We start from the raw sequence: 24,364 nt of genomic DNA, 5'->3' as shown, positions 1-24,364 counted from the left end.
CTCTGGTCGCTGTTGGGGTGTACTGGAACCAGTCTGCAGAAGCAGAGCAGGTACTGACACAACTGGGCTGTCTGCGGCGGGTGAGTGAGTGAATGCAGGTGTAGACTGTCCTGCACTAGTTGTATGCGTGTCGTGTCATTTTATCCCTCACTTTTAAATGGCAGGTGAAAAGCTTCAGCTAATGTTCCTTTAATAATTAATTGATGTGTACAGGCACATCTTAGAGCCATTTTCATTTTATGTGCTATTAGAGACTTTTGATTAATTACCCATGCTTGTAGAGTTGTAATAGATTAGTGCTTACTTAAGGGGAGGAAAGGCTGTACTTTTTTGTCATCGACCAAATACTAATGGGTCAGTTAGGGGATGCAGCCAGCTGTAGTGCATGCCTCCGCACGGGCACGCAGCTTCTCCAACACGCGGCGTGTGAAGTGTGAGCCTGTCTTGAATGCATCTGTTTCTCTTGTTACGTGTTTGGACTGGACACACCACTGCAGGCACTGCTGGAATAGAAATGAATTCTTCTTGCAAAGGTGCAATAAAATAACTTGGAAGAGTTAGGGTGCTTTCTTAACCATCTTGGCTACCTCATGTTGTGCTGAATTGAGATTACAAATGACATCCTCTCAACTGTCTTGAAATGCACTTGGACAGTGGGAAATGTGTGAGGACAGATAGCGAAGGCAGGGGAAATGCAGACATAGGCAGTGATGTATAGGACCTCTCAGGCTAGACCTACTGTCAGTCAAATTGCACGTCGGCTGTCTGAATATGCTCGTTGCCTGGATTAGGGCAGAGCATGCTCTCATAAGGTCTTAAATGCTGCAGCAAGACCCCTTGGTGCTGCAGCTGTTTAAATAACAAGTGTGTATTTTTTTGAATTTAGTATGAAAATGCATGATACAGTGGCCTCTAGGGCACTCCCCTAGATACTATTTGTCTGAGATAGCTCAGCTTCCTTTCATCTACAGCACGCGTACGGCCATCCCCAAGATGCACCCATTCCTCTGAAAACACGGCAGAGTCAGAAGAAAGCTTGAAAGTGCATTTTAAATGGGTTCTTTGATTGTTTTGAAAACAATGTCCCCCACAGGTAGGGTAAGAGAGCCTGGCCTGTATAGGGCCGTTAAAGGCTTCTGGGGCACGAGTGGTACAGATGCTTTCAGCAGGGGTTGTATCAAGCACCTGAGAAGATCTTCTGGTAGCACCAGGCTGGAGCTGGTCTGGTTCTGGCCACTGTCATTTCTCACCGTTCTTTGGCTGCGTGAGTTGAGATGAAAGGGTTAGTTAACTGACGCTTTCTCCAGAAGTTAATAAACTCAAAGGACGTTCTTGATTCTCTCTGCCCCCCAGTATCAGTTGCTGAATGTGGAACAGTTCAGAAGACTTTGTGTAGTTCAGGATTCAAAGCCACTTGAATAAACTCGGGGTTTAATAAACAAAAGACGGATGAGATGGTTTGCTGTTTTTCCCTGCATATTTGCCTAAGGCTTTCAGCTGTCCAGAGAAATGACAAACTACATCCAACAGAACCAGTTATTGGTGGCAGGGTTGGTTTTTTTTTTTTGATATTTCATTTCAAGAAAGTTGCTACTAAGGTTTTTTCCCTAGCTTCTGATACTGTCTATTGGCAAAAAAAAAAAAAAAAAGCTAAAAAATCCTGTTTGAAAAATAGCTTTAAAAGTCTGTGATGATAATAATGAATTTACAAAATCCCTTGAGATAGAAATCTTTCTACAATAATACTAATTGGAAATGTTTTAAAGGTAACATTTAATAATATTTTAGCACTGTCTCCTGTAGTAGGATTTTGACCTTTTCATTGTCCTCGTGAGCCCAGGATGTTAATCAGGGAAATCGCACATGAGATGTGAGGAATGTCTGAGATAATTTATCAAATTCTGCAGGTCCTTTCTTGTGGACAAAAATACCTAAAACTTGGACTTCTTTAAGTTGCAGAAGAGCTTTAACTTGTAGAAGAGCTCAAATTACAATACTTGTACATAGCGTACACCTTAACTCTCAGCTTGCTAGCATTTCAGAGATTGTTGATTGCTCCAAAAGCTTAGGAGGATACGGGTATGTGCATTTACAAACTCGGAGGGGTTAAGAAGGCTTGTAGATAATCCAAAATACAAAAATGCTGCAGCAGCAGAATTGCTTCAAGCTCTTTTAGAAGTCCTTTCAAGTTAAGATGACATTGCTTTTGGTTTAATATAATGAATTCAATAAAGCAAGAAGGCACTAGCTGTTCTGCTTGTTCCCACTCTCTGGTGAGGAAAGGGGGGCTTATAGGATTCTCGTTCGGCTAAATAAAGTTTGACTTGCATGTAGTGTGATAAATTCAAGTAGAACGCTTTCAAAGATAGAGCCAAGTGTCTGCAGCTTTTATGCCTCCAGTAACTTGTAAGAAGCACTCTTGGACAGTTGATGGAAAAGGGTTTGGGGATAGTGGGCTTTCCCAGGGCAGTTGGTCTGTTTGAAAAGAAATAATCAGCTTTGCCTGGTTCATACAACTGGCTGTCAGTAGTTATTCGGTCTTGAACTTAACGACAGTTGCTGACTTAGTCTGCTGTGCCAGTACTTTCGGTTGGCTTTCCTGGTGCATCCTCACTTCAGGCAGGGTTTTGATCAGCTTTTCCTTTCCTATCCACACAGTGAAGAAAGAAAATCCTGCTGGCTCCTTTCGCAGTGCTGATGCTGCTTGGCAGCAAAGGCTCTCAAGGAGGTCACAGGATGGGTGCTTGCAGGTTGGGTAACGGTGTTTGCTAAGCTCTTGAAAGGTTACCTTCCTCCCAGCCATGTTACAGAGTCAGGATTGGTCTTGCAGCTGTTCATCCAGCATAAAGCCAAAACAGGACTTGGAACACAACACCTCCATGGGTGCCCCTCTGGGGGAAGGCTGCCAGGACAAGCATGGGGCAAGTGTTGGTCAAACTTCTGGTGATCGGTGGTGAACTAATAAGTAAAAGAAACTGCAGTGTATCCAGAATCGTTGCCATGTAATCAAGGAACATAGTTTTCTATGTTTGCTGGTGGAGAAACGTGCAGAGAGATGTTTGTATCTTGTGAAGTCCTGACTGGCCATTTCAGCCCTTGTGGAGCTTTCCTGTTGCCATTGCTCAGGACGGGTTTCCATTCTCCACAGATGATCAGTTTGCATTGTGCTAGCAACATGAGTCTTCACTGTTTTTTGACGACCACCGTCAAGGAGGATATGTGCCTTATCTTGCATTTGTAAAAATTCCACCAGACAGTGCTGACTTCCTTAGGAGATGCCAGGTTGCAGCACAGAACACTCCAGTTTGGATGAAAGTGGGTTGGTTGGACTGCAAATTTTTCTGAAGCCTGTAAGCCTCAGCAGAAGAGCAAGCCCAGAACACTTTTGCGCAGACATCTACGCTACCGTGGCCCGTCTGGTGCGAGGCTCTAGTGCTTCTGTGGGTGGGACAGAAGAGTGACAGAGTGGTGGGAAATCTGCAGCGCCTTAAGCAGCCCTTTATTTCTGGTGCCCTCGGTGTGACACAGAAGGTTAATCTATCAGGAATTATCTCTGCGAGCTTGGAGGACAGAATATGCTTTATTAGGAACAGTAGTGCTTCATGAGGAATAGCTATTCAAACTCCTTCATTTATTCTTTTTAAAAGGGCTGTAAACAAATTGTTTCTCATAAACCACCTGCATGCATGAAACACATTTTCTATTGCCAGCATCTCCCAGAGTTGGATTGCTGATTTAGCCCTAACAGTGCCCTGGGTACTTTGTTGTTCTGCTTAAAAAGCTGATCATTGGTATTTTTCCAAATGATGTCATGTCTTTAATGTTAGTTCAAAATATCTAATGCATTGCTCCTGCAGGCAGAGAGGATACCAGCTGCATCAGGCAAGTTCCCATTCAGTTGCCTCCTGTCCTACAGGTGGGAATGGCCCGTGTTCTTCCTAGGAGAGGTTTGAGATTAATTTTCACTAGAAGATGGGGAGAAAGTGGTAAAGATGACAGATACACGAGTGTGTCACAAAATCCTTTCCAGAACCCTTCTCTTCCCCCTGAGAAAATTACCTTGTACATTGTGTACGATTTCGGCTGAATTTTTTCCCCTCACATTTTGACTCCAAAGAACTTTTCTTTTGGAAGGATAAAATATAAAAATAAAATTTAAGCCCAACCTGTCAGCAAAGGGTAATGCATTCTGAAGCAAAGCCTCTCGGCTTTGAACCTTTTGCCAGTTGACCCCTAAAATGCTGCTGGTGGGGTGCTTCTCTGCTATAGCTACTTTTGAAATGTTCTGTGGATGCTTGACAGGTAGAAGGACTTCACTTACTAGCCAAGGGGTGAGGGAGTAAGATTCTTCCAAGAAATTTCTGGGACAGCATCCAGCTCAGTGGAAAATGTCCTGGAATTTCTGACCTGAAGTGTGTGGCTCTGTCCTCAGTATCAGCCTTCCTCCTGCTAGTAGGTGTTGGGCAAATTTGTAGTGTTCCCCATGCAGAGATGAACTAATTTTTTTCAAACAGTAGGTGGGCTGCCTTTACTGCAGGGAGTTTTATGGCTTCTGTGTGAAGGAGAGAGACTCCTTCATTGCTCTGTCCTTAACCCATCCCGTTTTGGGGTCTTTGCTACCTGATGAGTGGGAGCATTTGCTTTTGCTGGAGCTGCTCCTACCTTCCCTGCCAGTGATGTGATGTTGGCACATGTCACTTCAGATGAGCTTATACTGATGATGCTTATGCTATGACAAGAGCAGAGCTGCCCATTACCTGACAAGGATCCAGCAGTACAGCAAGTCCTGTACTTGATGGGTGATATTCCCTACGGTTTCTAAAATGTAATTGCACCGATGCAGAAATCGGGGAATGAGTGCATCCCAAAGATAGACTGGCCTCCCTTCTGCAGGGTCCACACTAGCAGCTCCTTCTGCAGGGCTCTCCTGACCTTGTTTGTTTTGGACTTAGGCACCATAAAATAGCTTGTTAATTGCTGCTCATTTAGAATGATAATTAGGTGTTACCAGATGAGTTCTATCATACTACAATTAAAATGTTATAAAAAATTTTGTGGTTTTTAATACTTCATAAATTGGTTAAAATTTAATTCAAAATACACTGATTGCAAGATCTCTGTGTATGTGCATAATTATTAAAACCCACAAGGATAAAACCAAAGCAGAGAGATCTCATAAAAAATGCACCAGTAAAAACAACTGTGTCCTTTGCATGGTGTTGCTGGGGAAAGTTTGAGTGATGCAGAATCCATGCACCGGCTGAAGGTCAAGCAACCAGGGACACAAGTTCCAGCATTGGGTCTGTTCAGTAGAGAAGGAAGGAGAGTCAGGGCTCTGGTTACTGGCCTGGGGTATGAAAAGAGAAGGTGTCTCTGAGAGCAAGGTACAGCTGAAACCCTTTGGGGTTTGCTTATTGCCACTGTGAAATGCAGGGTGCCTCACATTGAGAAAGGCTCTTAAGCAAGTGGCAGCAGATGCCTTGGGCCTTAGAAAATCCATATATTCTGGGTCATGTGTCACCACACCAGGACTACCTTAGTTAATGCGATGCAGAGTGCTGTACTAGTGCAAGTGCAGTCTGGTGATTCAAGCTGATTCAAAACATTTTGAGGGGATAACTTTGTCCTGCCTTCCCGTGGCCAGACTAAAACACAACTGGCACAAACCCGGTGATGTGTGCTCTAGCTAATTTGGTAAAACTGCCCCTCTGCTCACGCCTGGCTCAGGTCCACTTTAACTAATGGACTGGGCATACATCTAGAAGCGATGGACATAGAGCTGTAGTCTCTGAGCAAACAAGCTTTCAGAGGGAACGTCATCAAAACCACTTTGATGCATTAGTCTGCAGGTAAGAAAAAGCTTGGACATCTGGTGGCATTGTATATCCAAAAGTAAATGCTTAAAACTTGGAGCATGTTCCTCATACGTCGCTAAGGGCCTCAGAGCTGTTGTTTATTGGCAGCTGAGGAGTTGCTCTGCGCTGCTGTTAATTTGATATGTTTGGATTTGATGAACAAGGTGCCGCATCTCGTGTCGTTAGCCCCACGCCAGCATCGGCCAAGTGGAGGAACAGGAGCTGTTTCCTTTCCTTGGAGCTGTACTTAACTAGGTCCTGCTTTAAGCTTTCCTTTGTTTTTCATCAAGCTAGGTAATGTCTTTCCCTTTAAGATCTGTTCTGCTTTTCTGCTGAAAGCTTTTTGCCTTCAGGATTTTACATTCTGGCAACTAACAAAATTAAAATAGCTTTCCTCCTAAGTACTGTAAAACGTACGTTGAATCTGATTTCAATGGCTCCAAGTATGCATTTCAGCACACTAATGTACGAATGGATTGAAAAAGCAGCTAGCAGCAATTTTCTTTCCTTAGGTTTTACTGAATGGTATCCCAAGAAGCTGCACATTATGTATGTCCCCTTTATGTTTTACTCAAGGTCATGTAAAGGTGGTGGCCTGGAAGGAAGGAGCGGATGATTTCAATAGTAAGGCTGCAAACTTGCCGCAGACAGCATATGGGATGTCTTATTTTTCAAAGGTCTTTCCATCTGTTATTGGCAGAAGTCTCCATTACAAAAGGGCAGTTTTGTGTAAGGTACATAATTACTTTTTTTAGGTTGATCTTTTACTAGGATTCAGACTTATTTTGACTCAGACCCTAGCATGGGACCATTCCCCTGGTAAAAAGAATGTATAGAAATTGAGATGTGCTTGTAATACAGAGGAAACACTCTCAAAGTCTGGGGAAGAAGGAATTTTTAAGATTGAATGATGAAAAACAAAAGCTACCTTCTTGTGGAAGCAGAAACATTATGCTGGTGGGTTTTGTTTCTTTTCTTTTGGATACCTTAGGTAAGGTTGAATTGCCAAACTTGAAGTTTAGAGTCATGGAATATCATGGAGGAGAATTGTGCTGAAGGGTGAAAAATATCCCAGGTCTGTATGTCTGTGCCATGCTGAATGTAAGAACTGATCTCTCCTGCTGCCTCTCGAGTGTAGAAATGCCAAAAACATTGCAAGTAGCTACATAGCTGCCATGCACACAATACCCTTGGCTAGCAAAGCATGCCTTTTCTAGTAACCAAAAAACTGCTGGATATCAAAAGCAAAAACCTATGTACGTTTAGCATGGATTTCATGGTGGATGAGCGTCCGTGGGAGGTACAGGATCACACAACATGCAAGGAGCAGCGAGAATTGTGCAGGGGTGGTGATGTGCCCGACTTACCTCAGAGGTAAAGTTGTTTGCTTTTGCCGTATGTTTTGGATTTTTTTCTGAGGTTGGGAGAGGCAATTGTTAGAGGTTCATTAAAATGTGCAGAATATTTTAGCCTCCCACCTTTTCTCATTTTTCTAATCTGAAGCAGATGAGGTTGCGCATCCTTGATAAGGAAGGTGGCAGGCAGCACGGATCCGCAGCCACTTGGAGCTTTGCTGACCGGTACCTCTAAGTTTTCAGAATTTGTGTGTGCTGCTATGCGTGCCCCACGTGTGGGTTTACTTGCAGAATGCATGCATGAAAATGTGAGCGCAGAAGCACATTTTGGCCTGTTTGTGGAGTCCTGGGCTTTACGTTGTGGTGTGAAAGACGGAAGGTGGCTGGTCTGTCCAGAAAGGGTTGGATTTGCTGCAGCCTTGATGCAGCTGTTATCTTGGTCCCTCTAGCCAGAGAGTAACTAGGAAACTACTGCTTTGATCTGCCAAACAAAGAAGGCTTGTAAAATATATTAATTGATTTTCTTCCATCAAACTGTTTTGAACATACCGTCTCAGATCTGAGCGAGACAAAATCTGATGTCTAGATGTTTTGTGTGCCTTACTGTACAGAACGTGATGCAAGAAATCTGAATTTAATTTTTAGCCTGAAGTGCTACTGAAGGAGAAAAATTGTATTTTTGGACTGAATCAGAGTTAAGATTGACTTTGCCACCATTAATTCAGGATTTCTTAATTTACAGACCTTTAGTTTCTTCATCTTCAATAAGCATATTACACCTAGGGCTTGATTTTTATTTACATTCCTTTAATATGGCTTGGGTACTATGTAGTATATGCTACCTCAGAGGGTGTTTTCTTTTGCCAAAGCAAAGCAAGGGGACCTTAGTAGAAGGAAAAAAAAAAAAAGGAATAATCATAAATTTAGCATCTTACTATAATAAGCTTGATTGCATCTTGGTTTCTTTATAGGTTATAGAAACAGTTTTCATTTTTCATACAGAAGGCAATTGCATGAAACTTGTGCTTTCATAGTTCCTGCTTATTAGTTGCGAAGGGAATTTCTGGGTGCTGTCTTCCATGGTAACAGCCAAATGCCTTCAGAGCCAGAGGACTGCAGGATGCTGGGGGCGTTCTGCGTGGAGAGAATTCAGTTTAATAAATGTAATAAGCCCATTTACCCTACCGGGCTATGTTAACTACCTGCATATAAACTGAGCATACATAATGTTTGGGCAAAGGTTAGAGAAGCAGCAGTTTGTAGGAAAAGCTAGCTCCAGAGCACACCAAAGCAGCAGCTATTCTTATTTAGCCCTCAGTAACAGACACAATAATGGGGTTCAAGCAGTATCTGTGGTTGAGACAGTAATAACAACTATGATATAATTAACTTCAAAACCCTTTAGGAGAGAATAATTCCAAAATCTAGCATTGAAAATGTTCATAGTTTCAGAAGATGAGAATTACAGAAAGTTTAATTGGATATATAAGCCCTCCAGTAGGGCATAAGTTGTCTGCTAAATGATGGCATTAGGAAGAACCAGCCCTGTGGCAGCCTCCTGATGTCTTCTCCTGCACGGTCTTTGAGCTGGCTGACACGAGCTGACTGGGGTCCGGTCTGATGTAGTGGTGCTGCCCCTGTATGGGTGGAGACCACGTGTGGAAAGGGCAGCAGCCAAGATGTGTTTGTGAACTTGCCGCTTCATGGGTGCTTGGTGGACCTGTGGAGAAGAATTACTGTCTGTGTTAGCAGGAGCAAAGCAGCAAGTCCTTTTTGCTCCATCGCCGCACGTGACAGCAGCTGGGAGACGGTGGGTGGAGGTTTTGTCGCCAGCACATGCATGCTTTCCAGAGCCCGACTTAAAATAGCTCTGGACGCAAGTAGTCGCTCAGCATTATTTAATCACTTGTGTATTTGTCAAGCTGCTGTTATCTGACTCAGCAAGGCTAAAGTTGTTTGTAGGATCCTCACATAGATCTTCATGAGTGGCCATGACTATGTTGCACATAGTGCATGAGTACGGCCATTGAGCTCAGAAGGGCCAAGAAGAAATCTGAATGTTGAGAATGATGCTAAACTTCAGAAAGACAACTTGAAAGTGAACAAGTTACTCAAAGCATCCCTAAAATTAAAATGGGAGAAAGTAAGAGTAGAAAAGAAGCGGGAGGGGGAACAGACAGTGAAACGGTTCCTTGATGTGGTTTGAAACCAATAGCGGAACATAAGAAGGAAGGCTGGGAAAAGCAGTTAAATTAGCAAGGCTGGGAATAATTCATGCTAGCTAGATGGCAGGTTTGAGAAGCTATTTGAGATGAAAATTTGAAAACCCAACTCCCAGGTATTAGTAGTAGAGTGTATAAAGTATAATGAGTATGAAAGGAAAATTGAAAGATCCAAGGTGGGCTTTGGAGAACTAATGACTTTACATAGAAGATAAATAATTTAGGCAAATCAGTGCTATTGTCTTGTGTGAAAATTGGGTTTACTGGATGATTGGAGGTTAAAGACAGCAATTAAGGAAGAGGGTACTGCTAAAAAGGGAAATTATTTCTTTGCATCAGTTGTTAACTGCTAAAAATGTTCTGGAAAACTTAGTACTAGTATTACGCCCAGTCTTTCTAAATATAAAAGATAAGCAAATTTCAGAAATTGAGGTCTTGGCAAAAGCAGTTTTGGAATAAGCTATTAATCTGAAAAGCATTAAGTGAGCAGACCCCAATAGTATGCTATGTTATATAAAACATAACTGAACTTCCAGCAAAAGTAAGGGATTTTTCAGTTAAAAGAGCCACTTTTTCAGAAGGAAGTTCTTTATATACCTTGTACTTTGGTTGGAGCAAAAATTATTGACAAAATAACAAAATACCTGAAAGATCTTGTTCTCATTGGGCCCAACATTGTGGATTCTGCAAAGGAAAACTGTTCTAGTGGTTGCTTGAAATGCCCAGGAAGCTGCCAGAGAACGGGTTTACATCCAGGAGGTCTCTGAAAAATCTCGACACTGAGGCTGCTAATGAAGCTGAGTAGACATGTGGGTAAAGCGAAGGGGTTCTTAGAAATAAGAAACTGATTTAGTTTGATTCAGGACTGATTCAGGATTTAGTTTGATCTCAAGCCAGTAGACACCATGCAAAAAACCTTGGAGGGAAGGAAGGACAGATTATCCCTAATCTGATTGATTGTTTGCATTCTTGCTGTTTTGGTTAAAATTAGTTTTTGTGCTCGCTGGATCTTATATCTGCTTCGCTTTGCCAGTTCTGTCAGTCTAAGAGATGCAGAACCTGCAGGTTTGGCGTTGCTGGAGCCAGATGCAGAAATAACCGTACCACAGCTGTACAGTAAATAGCAGTCAGCTGCGGCGTGTTGTAAGCAGCAAGCCCAGAAGGACCATGTTTCTCAGCTCTCCTTCTCCTTAGTTTAAAACATTCTGTTCTACATCCTGGATGTGTGGAACTTGATGCCAAGGAGTTGGGGTTTAGAGGAGAGGACTTGGGTACCTTGTGATTTTATTCTTTATGCCATTTTCCATTGTGCTGACTGCAAGCCTGTAATGGCATGGTCATTTGTATTAAAAATATATTGTCACGTGTGTAGTAATTTGTAGAAAAGGAGGAGGAATTCTTGCTTTGTGGAAGTGGCTGACACATGAGTATGTTCCTCCACATTACTGAAATTTTCAGCTATTCCTTAGCTATCAGCATTTCTTGTAGGATTTTCTACTGCCCTTTAATCCATGCTTCTGGTTGCACTGCTGGGCCTATTCTGTACATGTAATAAGACCTTCATTCAAAGGATGCTATGCGATAGTTTACTTCTTTTAAGGAGACTTTACAGCAGGCATTAAGAGCCTTTACACTTGGATAGGGTGATCTACAGCGATCTGTATTTAGTGCTCAGTGTGAGTGATGACTGGGCTTGTGAGGCTCAAGGCTGATCTATATTTTAAGTGGACGTTTTGACTTATCGCTGTAGTTATTTAACGGGGCCCTTCATAATCCTTGTTCCAGTGGAAAAAATCCTCCTTTTTATCTAGGATTGTCTGCAGGCAATGACACTTCCAGAAATTAATATCTTGAGAAGCAAATGTAGGCAGTAAGGCGGACAGGAGTACCCAGACTGTGCTTGCATTCTGCTTAAACGCTTCTCTTTCCCTCTGCTACTCTTCTTGGGTCAAGTTGTGATTGTGTGTTCAGGATCACAAAGTTTTGTAGCGGGGCCAGCTTGTTAAAGTCTTCACACTTGTTTTTTTTAATGCTTTGCCAAAATAAGGAGAATCTTTTTGAAGTACTTCTGAAACGTTCTTGCTGTTGTATATAGTTCCCCATACCAATCTGCTTCTGTCCTTTTTTTATTTTTCTCTAGATTATGGAATATTTTGGAGTGTTCTTTTTTGGGTTGATTTTTCCCCACCTTGTTTTTAATTTGCATCCAAACGGATGATGAAATATTTTCCTGCTAGGTCTGTTCTCTCCTCTTTTTTTCTTTTCTTTTTTGGAGAGTTTACTGAGAATATTGAACATACACTTTCTTTTGCTCTGTCTCATTCCATTACTCACAGTTATATGCCTGTGGCTAATTATACTCCTCCACTCCTTTCTTGGTGTTTGTATCCTTCATGTACTTACAGATGGTTATCAAATCCCCATCTTGCTTAGCCAGTCTGTCTAGCGCTTGCAACTTGACAGAGATTTTTATCCTTCCTGGTTCTTGAATTGCTTTCTCATCCCTCATGTCCAGATGGTTTGAGAGTCTTCAAACTGATGCTCTAGGTCTGCTCACACCTGGGTCCTGGAGGTGATACCTTTGCTCATGTGGCAACCACTTTAGCTTTTGGCCATTTTACTGTATTGCAAGTTCATATGAAGTTCCTCCCTAAATCTATGTGAGCGCTGCCATCTTCATATATCTCCCCACTGAATCTCTCTAATATGTTCCCTGCATGTGGGAGTTTGGAGCGGAATGAGACTCATTTTGTCTTTTTTGGCCATATTGCTGTACTCCCCAAGTCTCTTTATATTATATTTCTCACAGAAAAGCACAAAGAAATCTATGCTAAAGGAATACTAATGTAGTGAAGTGAAACATTCAAAAGTCATTAACTTGTGTGTAACTGTGCTTCTACAACTTTTTAATGTGTGCAATATGATGATCTTGAATTATATGGTGCCTCATGGTTTTCCTCTTCCTCCTTCAGCGCACAGATGAGGCGTTACATACAGAATGAAGCAGTTGAGCTGTAGCCAATTATTGTTCTCATTTTTAATAGAAGAAATAGCTGCCTCGTCGCTTTGTGTGGCATGTGCTCCCTCCTTACTCGGTCAGTTCTTGATTACCATTGAGTGACACCACCAAGTATTGGGGTGATCGGGTCCCTCTAGAGCACTGGTTCCCCTTCAGGGTATTTGCGTAAAACACGAAGTTGTGGGTAGCTATCCAGAAGGAAAATTGGGTTCCTTTGTGTTGCACCTGCGGCAAAGTTGGGAGAAGCTGATGCAGTTTTAGCCCCTTCTTCGCTATCGTCTGGATGTTGTCCACTTGGTATCTTCTGACCTACGTCCTTGGGCTCACGCTGAGAATGTGTAAGAAGTTTCCACCTTGAAAAGCAAACAGAATTGTTTCAGGTTCCTTTATGAAAAGACACTGTTATGTCTCCAGGTCAGATAAGGACAGTGCTCGTGCACTGGGCTTACCTTCCTATCCTCTAAGTTTCTAGAGAGTCTCTTAACTGTGTTTCACAGCAAATGCAGTGTCAGTAGTCACACACACAACTGAACTTGGCAGTTCCGTGGATGTACAGGGGTTCCTGGAGGGAACGTTTTTGTGCTGACTTGTTAGATACTTTGGTTGCAAAGTAGCTTAAACTTAGGAAGTGGTTTTAGTGCAATATTTTTGTCCCTGGTTTGGAACAGGCTGGCTTGCTTTGGGGATGCTTTTCTTCACCGTGTTGTTCACGGCTAGTGACCCACGTGACACTTGCTTCAGTTCAGTTTAGCTTCCAGAAGAGTTCATAGAGAACATGAGCTATTCAGTGCTGATTTGAAATTCCTCTTGACTCTTTAAAGTTGACTGCTTTTTCTAATCTCTTTGCTGTCTCCTGTGGGACACGCTCATTGCCAGAATTTCCTAGTACCATATGAGCTGTTGGTATTCTTGGCTCTGTTTTAAATGAGTCCAGCTTTTTCTGCTTGTCTGAAAGAATCAAACCATGTAGGTTTCAAAAATGTTCTCAAGACCACCTCTTTTCCGTCCACCTGCCCCACGGCAAAATCAGCTATATTTAAATGAAGTTTGCTATTTTTTTTGTTGTGCTTTCCTGCTTTCTAGTTTTCTGCCAAACTAGCACTCAGTAGTTCTAACACTGAGTTTGCAGCAGAGGCAGGAGTTTAGCTTGCTAAACTCAAAGCTGTTTTTACAAAGCCATCTGGAGTGCTTAGCCTCAGCCTTATTTTGGGTTACGTGGTCTAGAGTTGATAATATTGCCAGGACCAGATGCAGAAGTAGCAATGAGAATGTATGTGTGTTTTTGAAAAACCTTCTTCTGCAGAGTCTGGGCTCCCAAATGCAGTGTTAGTTGTGAGATGCTAGCCAAAGCAGTGAGATTAAGGGAGCCCTTCAAATGAAGGGACTTGAGGTCTTCTGGTGCACGGGAGGTGATTCCAGATGCAAGAGGGAGCAGCGTGAAGAGGCACGAGGTGGTTGTGGCAAAAGACGGGCTAAGAGTCTTAAGAGCATTAGTTGGTTGGTTGCTGTTGGACTTGGTTTTACCAAACCAATACTGACTCTGTACCTGTTTAGCTCATTACCAAAATCTACCAAAATTATTTGGTTTATAGCTACTTTCTGTCTTGGGCTGCTCTTCAGCCCCAGGAAAGGAAGCCTTTAGCGTTGGCTTGAGACAGCTGTTCACAACTGTCAGAGTAACACTGGCCTTCTAAGGGTTAACTGAGCTTCAGCTAACACCCTGTCACCTTGCTTTGAATATTGGGTTGTCTTGTTGGGAGAAGAGTACCTCGCTTCTAAAAATGGGAGAGCTGAACCACTGGGAGAGGCTTTTTTGTATTTTCAATTTCAAAAGAGAATGACAGCTACTGAGATTTATAAAATTTTAAACCATTCCAATTTAAAGGGCTTTAAATATTGAATGCAGAGAACTTTTCCATAGGAAGAGCAACACTGGAAAGAGGAAGCGGTGAAGTTTGATCCTGTTAAGGGCCAAAGGTGCTCTATTAACTTTGGAGGGACAGACAGCACTCTTGCGTTAGAAAAGCTAGCTTTTCTACCAGATGGTAAATTATTATAGAGCACTAAACAGTTGCAAAAAGATCAAGTCTATAAAGCATCTGGTAGGGTTACTGACAATTCATCAGTTTTGCATGATGCACATTGTATGTATCTCATGGGCTTGAGAGGAAAGTTATAAATCTGTCAAGCTTGAAACTGGAGAGAAGCTTGATCACATTTGCTGAAAGAAGAGAGAAATGGAGAGACAGACCTATTCCTTAGCTGAGGTTTTTGTGTTCCTGAGAGTTAGTCCTGAATGAGAGCTGTGGAGGTGCCATTCACATGACTGCAGAGCAATCGGCACTCAAGATACACCATTAGATCAGGCTCTTTTGTTGTTAATGGAAGTGAATGAAAGAGGAAAAGCTCTCTGAAAGCTATTCATCCCCAGTCTGGTCTGATACATACCTAAGATGTTTTCAGCACCACCTGTAAAACTTGTTCTCTGTCCTAATCTAAGAGAGTTTGACACACATCATTAGTTTTGACACAGTAATTTCAACCCTTGATGGTGCGTGTGTCCCCCCGCCCCCAAGAAGAGCAGCCTCTTAAGATTCTGGCTGCTGTTGAGCCAGTTATAATGCACTTCAGTGTGCTTCAGTAGGTTCATTTCTCCAGGCTGCGCAAATTAGCACTGTGCACGCAGAATTTAGAGATACAATCTTCACTCTTAATCCAGGCACTTCTTCCTATTCCTGTGTGGGCCGTATCTGGAGAACTGGCTAACACCGGGCAAATGGTTTGGGGATTGAAGAGTTTCCCGTTGGAACAGAGCTTATGCACCTATAAAGATACAACTATCCATATATGTCTCTGCGGTGTAAGACACGTTAATGGTGCTTTTAGTAATTCTTTGGCGAGAGATGAATGAGGATATGGAGGTTGGAGAGCAACAAAGAGAACTGAGTGTGTGGCTGGTACGAAGAGCCTCTTGCAGTATTCAGAATCTTGCTGCTGAGCTTACTTGGATTTATGCTTTCTCATTGAGATAATAAAAGCAGGATGAGATGATCAGTATTCTCTCTGCATCTAGGTTAGAACTAGGTTATTTTGTAAAGTATTTTTAGATGTCTTGGCTGTAGAAGACATTGCATAAATAAAAATTTCTCTGTATTGTGTGATATTATAACGTGTGAAAAGATTTACTGTGCAAATACAGTAACAGAATGGAGAAGAATCATGATCTGCTGTTTGTTAGTACGATGCGATGTAAATATTTGCCTAGGTAGATTCTCTTGAGATTTCTGGTGGATTTCCCTGAGCACTGTCATTGCTGGCATTCTTTGAACACTGTGTTTTTGTCAGATGTAAACATGTTTGTAACATGTGTTACCTCTATCAAAAGCTTTGTGGTTCTGAAAAAAAAAGTAATACACTTCCTCTTCCAAAACCCCAGCAAAATGTGAAAATACCTTTGTTAGAGCAGTTCTTGAAGATGTTTTTGAAATCTCTGCTAACACGAATAGAGCAGTGGGTTATGCCACGTACAGCCTGCGCACTTGCAGATGCTTTGCTCCAAAGATACTCATGGGATGCAGAATCATTCTTACATGTACACTACTGAATACCTCATTTCACTGGGGCACTGTTGAAGTCGGGAAACCTTCCGGTCTCAAGTTATTTCCTCTTTGCCCTCTGCAGGCTGCTGAATCTCAGGCTGGCATCTGCCAGCATTAATTTTTTTTTCATTTTAATGCTGTATTGCCAACTTTCGATAACTCTTGCAGCTTAGTGAAGGAGAATCTCATGAACTTTTGAATTGCTTGTTTGCATTGAGATGCCCAGCACTGAAAGAGTAAGCCCCTGTCCCTGCTGAGCGTTGTCAACTTTGAGGGAATGGGGCTTGCTAGTGCCTTTAAAAACGTGTCTTAACAGGCAGACCTTGGACTTCCAGGTGAAAGTAAAATGAGTGTGTTCTCATGAAAAGATAAAGGCGGCAGATACACAGACATTGCTTTCTTTCTAAATACCTGCCTTTTTTGGTTGGGTTTCAAGGAATTTTCTATATTTCTATATTCAAGCAGATGCTCAGGTTAAGCAAATTTCCAAGATAATTTGCTTTGTTTTGGAGAAGGAATATCCAATCCTCAATCCTTTTAGACAGTCCTCCTCTCCATTTTTGGGAGGTTGAAGCTTAGGTGTTTGCTTTGAGTAAAGCTTCTCTTTATAGACACTTTTGTTAATAACCTTCTGCTGGGACTCTGGTAGCTCTGTGAACTGACAGCTGATGCAGTTCAGCTTCTGTTTCTCCTGCTTGGACCTGTCAAGAGCTGTCTGGTGTACACCAGCCCAGCTGGATGGGCCAAGCTATGCTTAACATGTAGTTGACCACAAACCACCCTACATATGCAATCAAGCATGTCTCTCTTGGGCAGATAGATGAGGAAGAGTTACATGAGCTTAAGACTACTTCTTGTATTGCAACATGCAACGTCAGAACTATTTGTTGTCAATAAGAACAGCTAAAGGATGTATTAATAGGCCATGATAGAGACTGGACATTAAGATAAACTTGGAGATGGGCATGCATTTGTTTCATGACCCTTGAAAACAGCTTACTGGATTTGGGGATATCAATGTGGAGCTCTACTGCTCAAGCAGGAAAGAGAGTTAAATTTCACTTTAAAAGTATCTGTAGCTGTATCTTTACAATGTAGTTTGGTATATTGGCATATTGTTAATCTGTGTGTCATATTTGATCATTTTCCTTTTCTTCCTCTCTTGGTTTGCAGGAGTAAGTCTGTGTCTGTAACGCTGGATGTACTGACCACTTGCCCCAGACTGAAGAGGACTTGCTCTGCTTTGGAATATGGTGCCTAACTTCTGTGTCCCAGTACTCACTGTGCCAGCAGCCATCCTCTGCTGCTTGATGCTGCCTTTAGCAGGAGCGGACAGTAAGTAACATTCAGTTTCAGAAAGCTTGAATACATTGCAAAATTTCTTTCAATAAATATCAAACTTTCTTGGTTTGTACTGGATACATTGAGGACTAAAGGATAACCCCACCCCTCGCCCCGCAATCTCTTTATTTTCCAATGTGCACAATGCAGATAGACAGTATGTGTGCAAAGGGGCACAAATAGAACTAAAAAGACTGACAAAATCTATTCAAGCGCAGGAAGAGCTTCTGTAGTAGCTGCAAGATCAAAACCTGACAATTTGATTTCTAACGTGTACAGAAGAGTGAAGAAAATTGGGGGCGGAGGAAGAGAGAAGTATTGGGGTCGCAGTAATCCCTGTTACTTTATCTTCCTTGTTCTTTTACCAGCTCTCGTAATTTGTGTAGTACTGAGACATCCCTCCTGAGTCAGCAGGTGACTGAGAGCTATTGGGGAAAGGGTGTGAGTTTCTACCTTCTGGTGTAGCTCTCCTACACCTGTATTTCAGCAGAATTGGAGTTGAATGTTTCCTTGTGGTTGTGCTTTAAGCTGTGTGTCCATGCCTGTTGTCCTGATAGTCTTACGGTGCTGCTGTGACTGGCTTTGATTAGCCCCATCCACGCCAGGATGAAAGCTGTGCCCAAAATGCCTTCGTGGACAGACAAGAGGAGAGAAACTTGCCTGATTGTGGACTACTGAAAATACCTTGAAGTAGGAATTTCCCATCACATGAGTTATGCAGAATGCAGGAAACCTTGTGGGTTCTTTGCATAGTGTTGGTTCTCATAACTTGTCTGTATTTGCTAGGCCATCCCCAAGTATTTGTGCAGCCATCTTCCTTTTTTTTTTTTTTTTACCAGTAACCAGTTTTTCAGTTTTCAAACATTTGCACATTCGTTGCAGACTCTGGCAGTTGTGAATACTCTGTGCCTGTGAAAGCACCTAGGACTCCTGGGACACTTGAGTCGGAGCAGAGAGGTGACCGTGATGCACCTCCTGAGCTGCCACCAACCATCTGCTTCTCACTCCAGCTTTAGTCACCAGGCTTATAATTAAGATGTAGTTTTGTGAAAGTTGAAAGGAGATCTTGATACCTGTTGGTAGGAGCCTGGCTGAATGGAGAAAAAAGACTGGGGGTCCTAAATACCCTTGACTGAATGGGAAGGAATAGATTTAGAGAAGCTGGAGAGAAGAGTGAAGGGGGAATGTGAAGAAAGATACAAATTCACTATTTTTGGCATCACTAGGGGTGACTTGCATAGGCAGCAGATTACTGTGTAGTCTGTATGAGTCTGAGCTGCCCAGTTAAACTGGGGGCAGCAGCTGTTTTCCTTCCTCAGCTTTCTTCCCTGGCAGCTGGTGATGCTGGAAGATGCTTATCCAGATCACTTTATGTCTACACGTTGTAGCCCATTTTGGAGTCTGGCACAGAGAAGTATGTGTTTAATGTTCTGAGGTGTATAAGAATTCCTTTATCCTGGCCTCTGTGAAGGAGAGAAGCATCACTCCATCAGGTACGCAGAAGCAGGTGGAGCTTGAGATGTCCTAAGACAGTTCTTGGCCTGAGGATAACTTGTAGTAGACATGTTTTGCTAATTTTGCAGAATACTTCCACATGCTTAAATTTAACAAAATTGGCTCCATTTCACAAGCCCAGATCCAAATATTGGTGTCTGAGATGTGGAATGCTTCTGTGTTGAGAAGCAAGCATATCTATGTACCCCGCCTTCTCTGGCACAGACTGACTCTGAATTACTTTTTCCTAATCTGGAAAGGCAGATCTGGAGGACAACAACCTTTTAACCACCACAGCCACCATGGATTAACCGAGTGTTTCCCAGGATGGAAAGTGTTGCTCTGTGTATTTTAGCAACTTACAGCTTTTCTATTATCTTACCCCACTGAATCTTGCCACCAGCTCTCAGTGACAGGGAGCTGTGTGAAAGGGCCTGCTCTGCACCTCTGCGGGGGCGAAAAAACACCCCCAAACCCTGCATATTTCGTGTCTTGTCATCAGTGGTGCAGGCAGGCAAGATACGGTAGTGAATACGGCATTGGGGAGCCCTGGTTGAGGACAGCAGTGAAGGGCAAGGGGAAGGTATGATAATCGATGCACACTGGAGCTTACTGTAAAAGCTAGAGAGGGATGCTGTGAAAGGAGCACCACATATGCACCCTCTTCAGTTTTTTTTGTCCCCTAAGCATCCTGTTGGCTCCAGTCAAAGACTGTTTATTTAAATGGATTCCTGATGTAATACGGCTGTTCCTGGGATTTGACTGTGATTCTTCTTTTTTCCCCATTGCAGTGCTGCTTGGAGGCAGTGGAGGGATGGGTAGGCTCCGTATCTGCAAAGCATTCCTACATTTCCCCAATTAAAAGCAACCTGATAATGGGAGCAGGGTTATCCCTGGATTTCCTAAAGTCAGTCCCCAAAGTCACCTTTTTACAGGAGCAGTGAGGATTGAGGGCAGGGAAAGAGGGCTGGGGGTGGGCTGTGCTGCAGCCCTGGCTCGTGGTTGGGTGCTCGGGGAGCACCACAACCGGGGCTTCCCTACCTTCCCCGCCTGCGCTTCGTCGCAACACATTTCAGCGTCACTGCCGTAGCTTCCTGACAATTAGGCAGCTGGCAGATAGCTAGATGTTAACGCCTGAGATAAAACAGATTGAATATGTATCGCCTAGCAGAATTAGCGCCGGGTGCGTGCCATGATGCCTCTCCTGGAATTGAGTTCACAGGAGCTGTGAATAATGTCAGCGCCGAGGAATTGAAGGGGCATCCAAAGGTTAAACGTGTGGCAGTGTGGCAGAAAAAGAGGGGTTCACTGGGTGCCTCCGTGCCAGCAGGAAGGGAGCAGTGGTTTCCTAGCTGCTCTGGTGGGGTGCTGGGAGGAGAAGGTGAGTGGGAAGGGGCACGTGCGTGTGAACGGTGGATACAGAAGTGCTAATGTGGCAGAAAGCACTTTCAAATCCTCCCCGGCTTTTACAGACTGCAGTAAGAAATTATTAAATTTTCTCTGTGATCTGACTGTGTTTCTGTCAGGGTGACCCTAATTCCATTAGAGCAGCTCGGAGCTGATTCAGGCTGGCTGTTTTACACTTTCTCCCTCAGCTTGCTTGTGGGTTTTTTTAATGCACTCTGTGCTTCCCTGTCTGTCAGCTTTTGATTGTGCATGAGAAAAATGGCTTTGCAGATTTCATTTAATGTTCAGTTCAATTGTCAGCTAAAAGATGCTCTTTTCCAGCTTTTGGAAATATGTCATTTACTCTAATAAAATAAAAAGCAACAAAAAAAATCCCCTCTCAAAACAAAATGCAGAGAAAACAGGAAAAAATCAATACTGTCATCAGAAATCATCAGCAATGTGTTTCGTTGTTGACTTGTTTTTTTAAAAATTAGGCTTTGTTTTTGAAGTCCTGGGCACAGCTTCCATTAGGCAAAGGAAAAGTCTGGGTGACCCATCCAAAGTATTTCCTAACCGAAATATGTCTTGGTTTGTCTTACACAGAATTTCAAAGAGCTTAAGGAAGAAAACCACTTCAAAAGTGACCTTGTAGAAGGAAAGAACTAAGGCAGTATTAGGCCAACTACCTGTGAAGTGATAGGTGGTAAACAAACAATTTGCACCTTTTGATTTCTAAAGATAGAGCACTCGGGCTTTTGTTTGAGGGGGTGGGGGAAGCTTGCAGCAGTGAGCTGGGGCTGGGGAAGGCAGGACTCTGGCTCTCACCAGCTCTGGTGAGCAAGGACCCTAAGTCTGAAGTGTCTCAAGGCTGCCCTGCCCATTGTGAGAGATAGTCACTTTATATCTGAAAGGTATGCGTGTCGTACAGATTTATTTTTTTCATCGACTGTGTTTCTTGGATGTTAATTGGATTGAGGAGACATTAAAAAAGAAAATAGGAAGACAAGATGTTTGTACTGGTGAAGGTTGAGAAATGGAAGAGTACTGATGCCCCTTCTAGACCTGCCGCTCCAGGTGAGCTCTGTTTCGCCAGGGATTTTGCATTGCACCTGAAATGCCGACCAGAGGTTTTATTTGGACAGAATAGCACTGGAGCGTTTGCTACGGCATTCGGTTCCCCTTGTGTGCCCCAGCTCTGCAGTTACTGTTTTGTGTTCCTGGGACCTAGGAGTAATGTGGCAGATTTTGACACCCTGATTTGGCTCTGCCTCCCTGATTCAGCTCTGCCTTCATTGCTTTATAGCCTGAGTGATGCCTCAACAACAGCTCAGCTCCAAACGTAGCTGCTCTGGGCCACCCTGCGGGACGGACTTGCTGTTGTGCCCTGGGAAACAGCCGCTTCGTGGAGCTGGGCAGTGGGTCCCATCCCAAAAGCTGGACCTGAGGCTTCTCCACTGCTGCCTTGTATCTGTTTCTGCTTGCTGGGTTCTTTGTTTGCATGCCTGTCCCCAAACACTGCACGTAGTGATTATATGTAATTGGTACGATCGGATCCAGGTATCGTAGCACAGGTAAATACTAATTTTCTGCAATTCCAGCTTGACTAGCTTGACAAATTCCATCAGTGAAAAGAACATGTAAAATACTGTTTTGGAAAAGCCCTGTGCCTGAGGTATTGGGGTTGCATCATTAAGGGACAGGTTGAAATATTAACCACAGTTATTGTGCAGCTTTATTTTTGGTGTCCTTATTCATCATATATATATATATCTCTCTAAAAATGTTGCCTGCTTGTAACTGAGCGTTGCAGATATCAAGGTAGGAGGAATGCTGTGAGAGCAAACAACACATTGAGAGTAGATAACACATCTTCTTTTCTGCATTTATAGCCATGCCCCTTTTAGCTCCAGCACTTGCAGGAGTCATATGAATTTGTTTAGGTAGCTACCTACAACAGGTCACAGCATTGCCATTTGTCTTTTTTATTTATTCATAAAGCCAACCTCGCTCATCAATCAACATCAGCCGCTAGGTCAAAGGTCCCCCTAGCTCCGAATCCCTTATCCAGCAATGGTCAGTACAAAGACCTATGGAGGATGTAAGAACAGCATAAATATATAGTGATCGTGATCCCTTCCTGGTGTCATCTTCTATCCTTCAGCAAGTGGTGGCTCCTGAGCCCAAAGAGGTGGTGTAGGTAACTTCAGACAGGCTCACCCTGGGTTTTGCTCTCAGGCAGCTCTGAGCATGTTGTCAGTCATCAGGGACATCCTGGGGCCAGTGGTTTGCCTGAAGACCACAGCGTAGGCTCTGGCTTTTGCCTCTACACCACTGCTCCTTGTTTAACCCACTTTCTGCTGCTCTGCAGGGCTAAGCAGTCTCACTGCTGTTCGCATCATTCAGACTCAGCCGTGTAGCCAGAGCATCTCCCTTGCCTTCGCAAGGGAGTTCCTATGTTTAAGTGTCCATGTAAATTATCCAGCACAGCGGCAAACGTTGAAGGGCTGATATATTTAATACACGTTCTTTGAGACAGAGCGTGCTTATTGGCTTGGTGATATAGAAAAACAGTGAAACTACCTGCTTAAAATTTTATCTTCAGTGTAGATTCATAGATTTTTAAGGCCAGAAATCAGATCAGTATAGTCGTCTACTCTGACCTGCATAGCACAGGCTGTATAAGTTCAGCTAGTAATTTCTGCATCTGCTTTTAACAGCTGTGGATGAGCTAGCACGTAGCTTTTAGGAGGCTATCAAATCACGATTTGAAGACTAAATGCTACAGAATTTACCTGTCTCCTATGTGATCTCTAAAAAGGGCAAGTAATCATTACTTCTACAAATCTGTATTTATTTTAAGCTTCGTTTATGTGGTTTTTGGGTTCAGACACTGCATGTTGTAACCTGTGTCAGCTAGGCTGGAGACTCCTGCTATTTAATGCAATCTCCCTGAGAAGCAAGTTAGTAGGAGTTAGACAAACTGAAAGTTTGTCCTTTTTGTTGTAGAAAAATAGGTTGGTCTTGATTTTTCTGATGAGAGATAATTTTTATAGAGTTCTTCTCTGATTTTCCAGACTTTTCAATAGGTTTCTTTTTAAAGTCAAGGGACCAGGGCCAAGAAGAGAAGTGGCCACATCTTGCCACAGTACAACGGCATGTTAGCCCTTTTATCCGTAGCCTTGAGCTGGTAGCACGGTCCTCCACAATCACCTTTAAAGCCCTTTCTGGGCGTCTGATTCCCAGGATGTGAACTCCTATTTCATTAGTGTGACTTGGTTTTTTCCTTGTGAATATCTGCCCTTAAGCATTAAAATGCATTTTCTTGGATCCCAGCTCATCCAGTCATCCGAGTAATTCTGTACAGGTAATCTTCCTGTGCTGCTGTTAGCTGAGTACCAATCTTGGTAAAGCTTATCCTTTACTTTCCAAATCTACTTGCAAGTTAGTTGCGTTTATTCCCAGATGTTAATCAGTTGTGACTATTTGCAGAGGCTGCTGTGAGTATTTTAAGGAGACATTTAAAATATCCTATAGTAGTGATGGTAACATTCTTTGCAGATGGAAAAGAGTGCCAGGAAACTAATAAAATAATATGGTTTGCTATGCTGCTGCTTGCTACTAGTAGTACTTATGTCAGATGGGGGAAAAGTATGCGGTCTGCTGGATCTTTCAGTGTTTTAGCTGAGCAGTTGTAAAAAGCAATGAAGTGGTAATATGGATGCTCTTCTTTTGTTTCTTCGATTATCTGTTCGTTATATTGGTGCTTCAGAATGATACTGTAATATAAGATGATCAAGCTCATTTTTGTGAACAACCTAGAGTATGAAATATGTTTGCTTAAAATGTTAGTCAATCTTTTTTGATGGTGAACATGTTTGGTTTAAAAAGGAAAAAAAAAAAAAGCATCTGTTCATGGATGCTTTTTCTCTGGTAAGATATCTATCTTTACATATCGGTAGCTGAAAAGCAGTGGTGTAATTCTAATGAATGCTGTATTGCGCCTCTTGTGAGAATCGGTGCTTTGTCTATGCCGGAGACAAATCTCATTTACTTTGTCGGTGTGAAAACACCGTAGGGTGCTTACTGAAAG

General features: G+C 42.8%; 1 protein-coding gene across 22 annotated transcripts in view; it reads left to right on the top strand.

The window, feature by feature from the left end:
* PTPRF (protein tyrosine phosphatase receptor type F) overlaps positions 1 to 24,364 on the top strand; it is a 389,399-nt gene that overhangs the window by 119,411 nt on the left and 245,624 nt on the right. For all 22 annotated transcript variants that reach the window (XM_075759629.1, XM_075759626.1, XM_075759638.1 and 19 more), the window contains one exon: positions 17,224 to 17,385. In XM_075759629.1, the coding sequence (XP_075615744.1) occupies positions 17,301 to 17,385 (85 nt within the window). In that variant the 5' untranslated portion in view covers positions 17,224 to 17,300. The remainder of the gene's footprint in view (positions 1 to 17,223; positions 17,386 to 24,364) is intronic.

This window comes from Balearica regulorum, chromosome 8, assembly GCF_011004875.1.
Source record: "Balearica regulorum gibbericeps isolate bBalReg1 chromosome 8, bBalReg1.pri, whole genome shotgun sequence".
In the NCBI taxonomy this organism is placed as follows: Eukaryota; Metazoa; Chordata; class Aves; order Gruiformes; family Gruidae; genus Balearica; species Balearica regulorum.
Note: the sequence above shows the minus strand (reverse complement) of the source record. Positions and strands in the feature narration are given on the sequence as shown.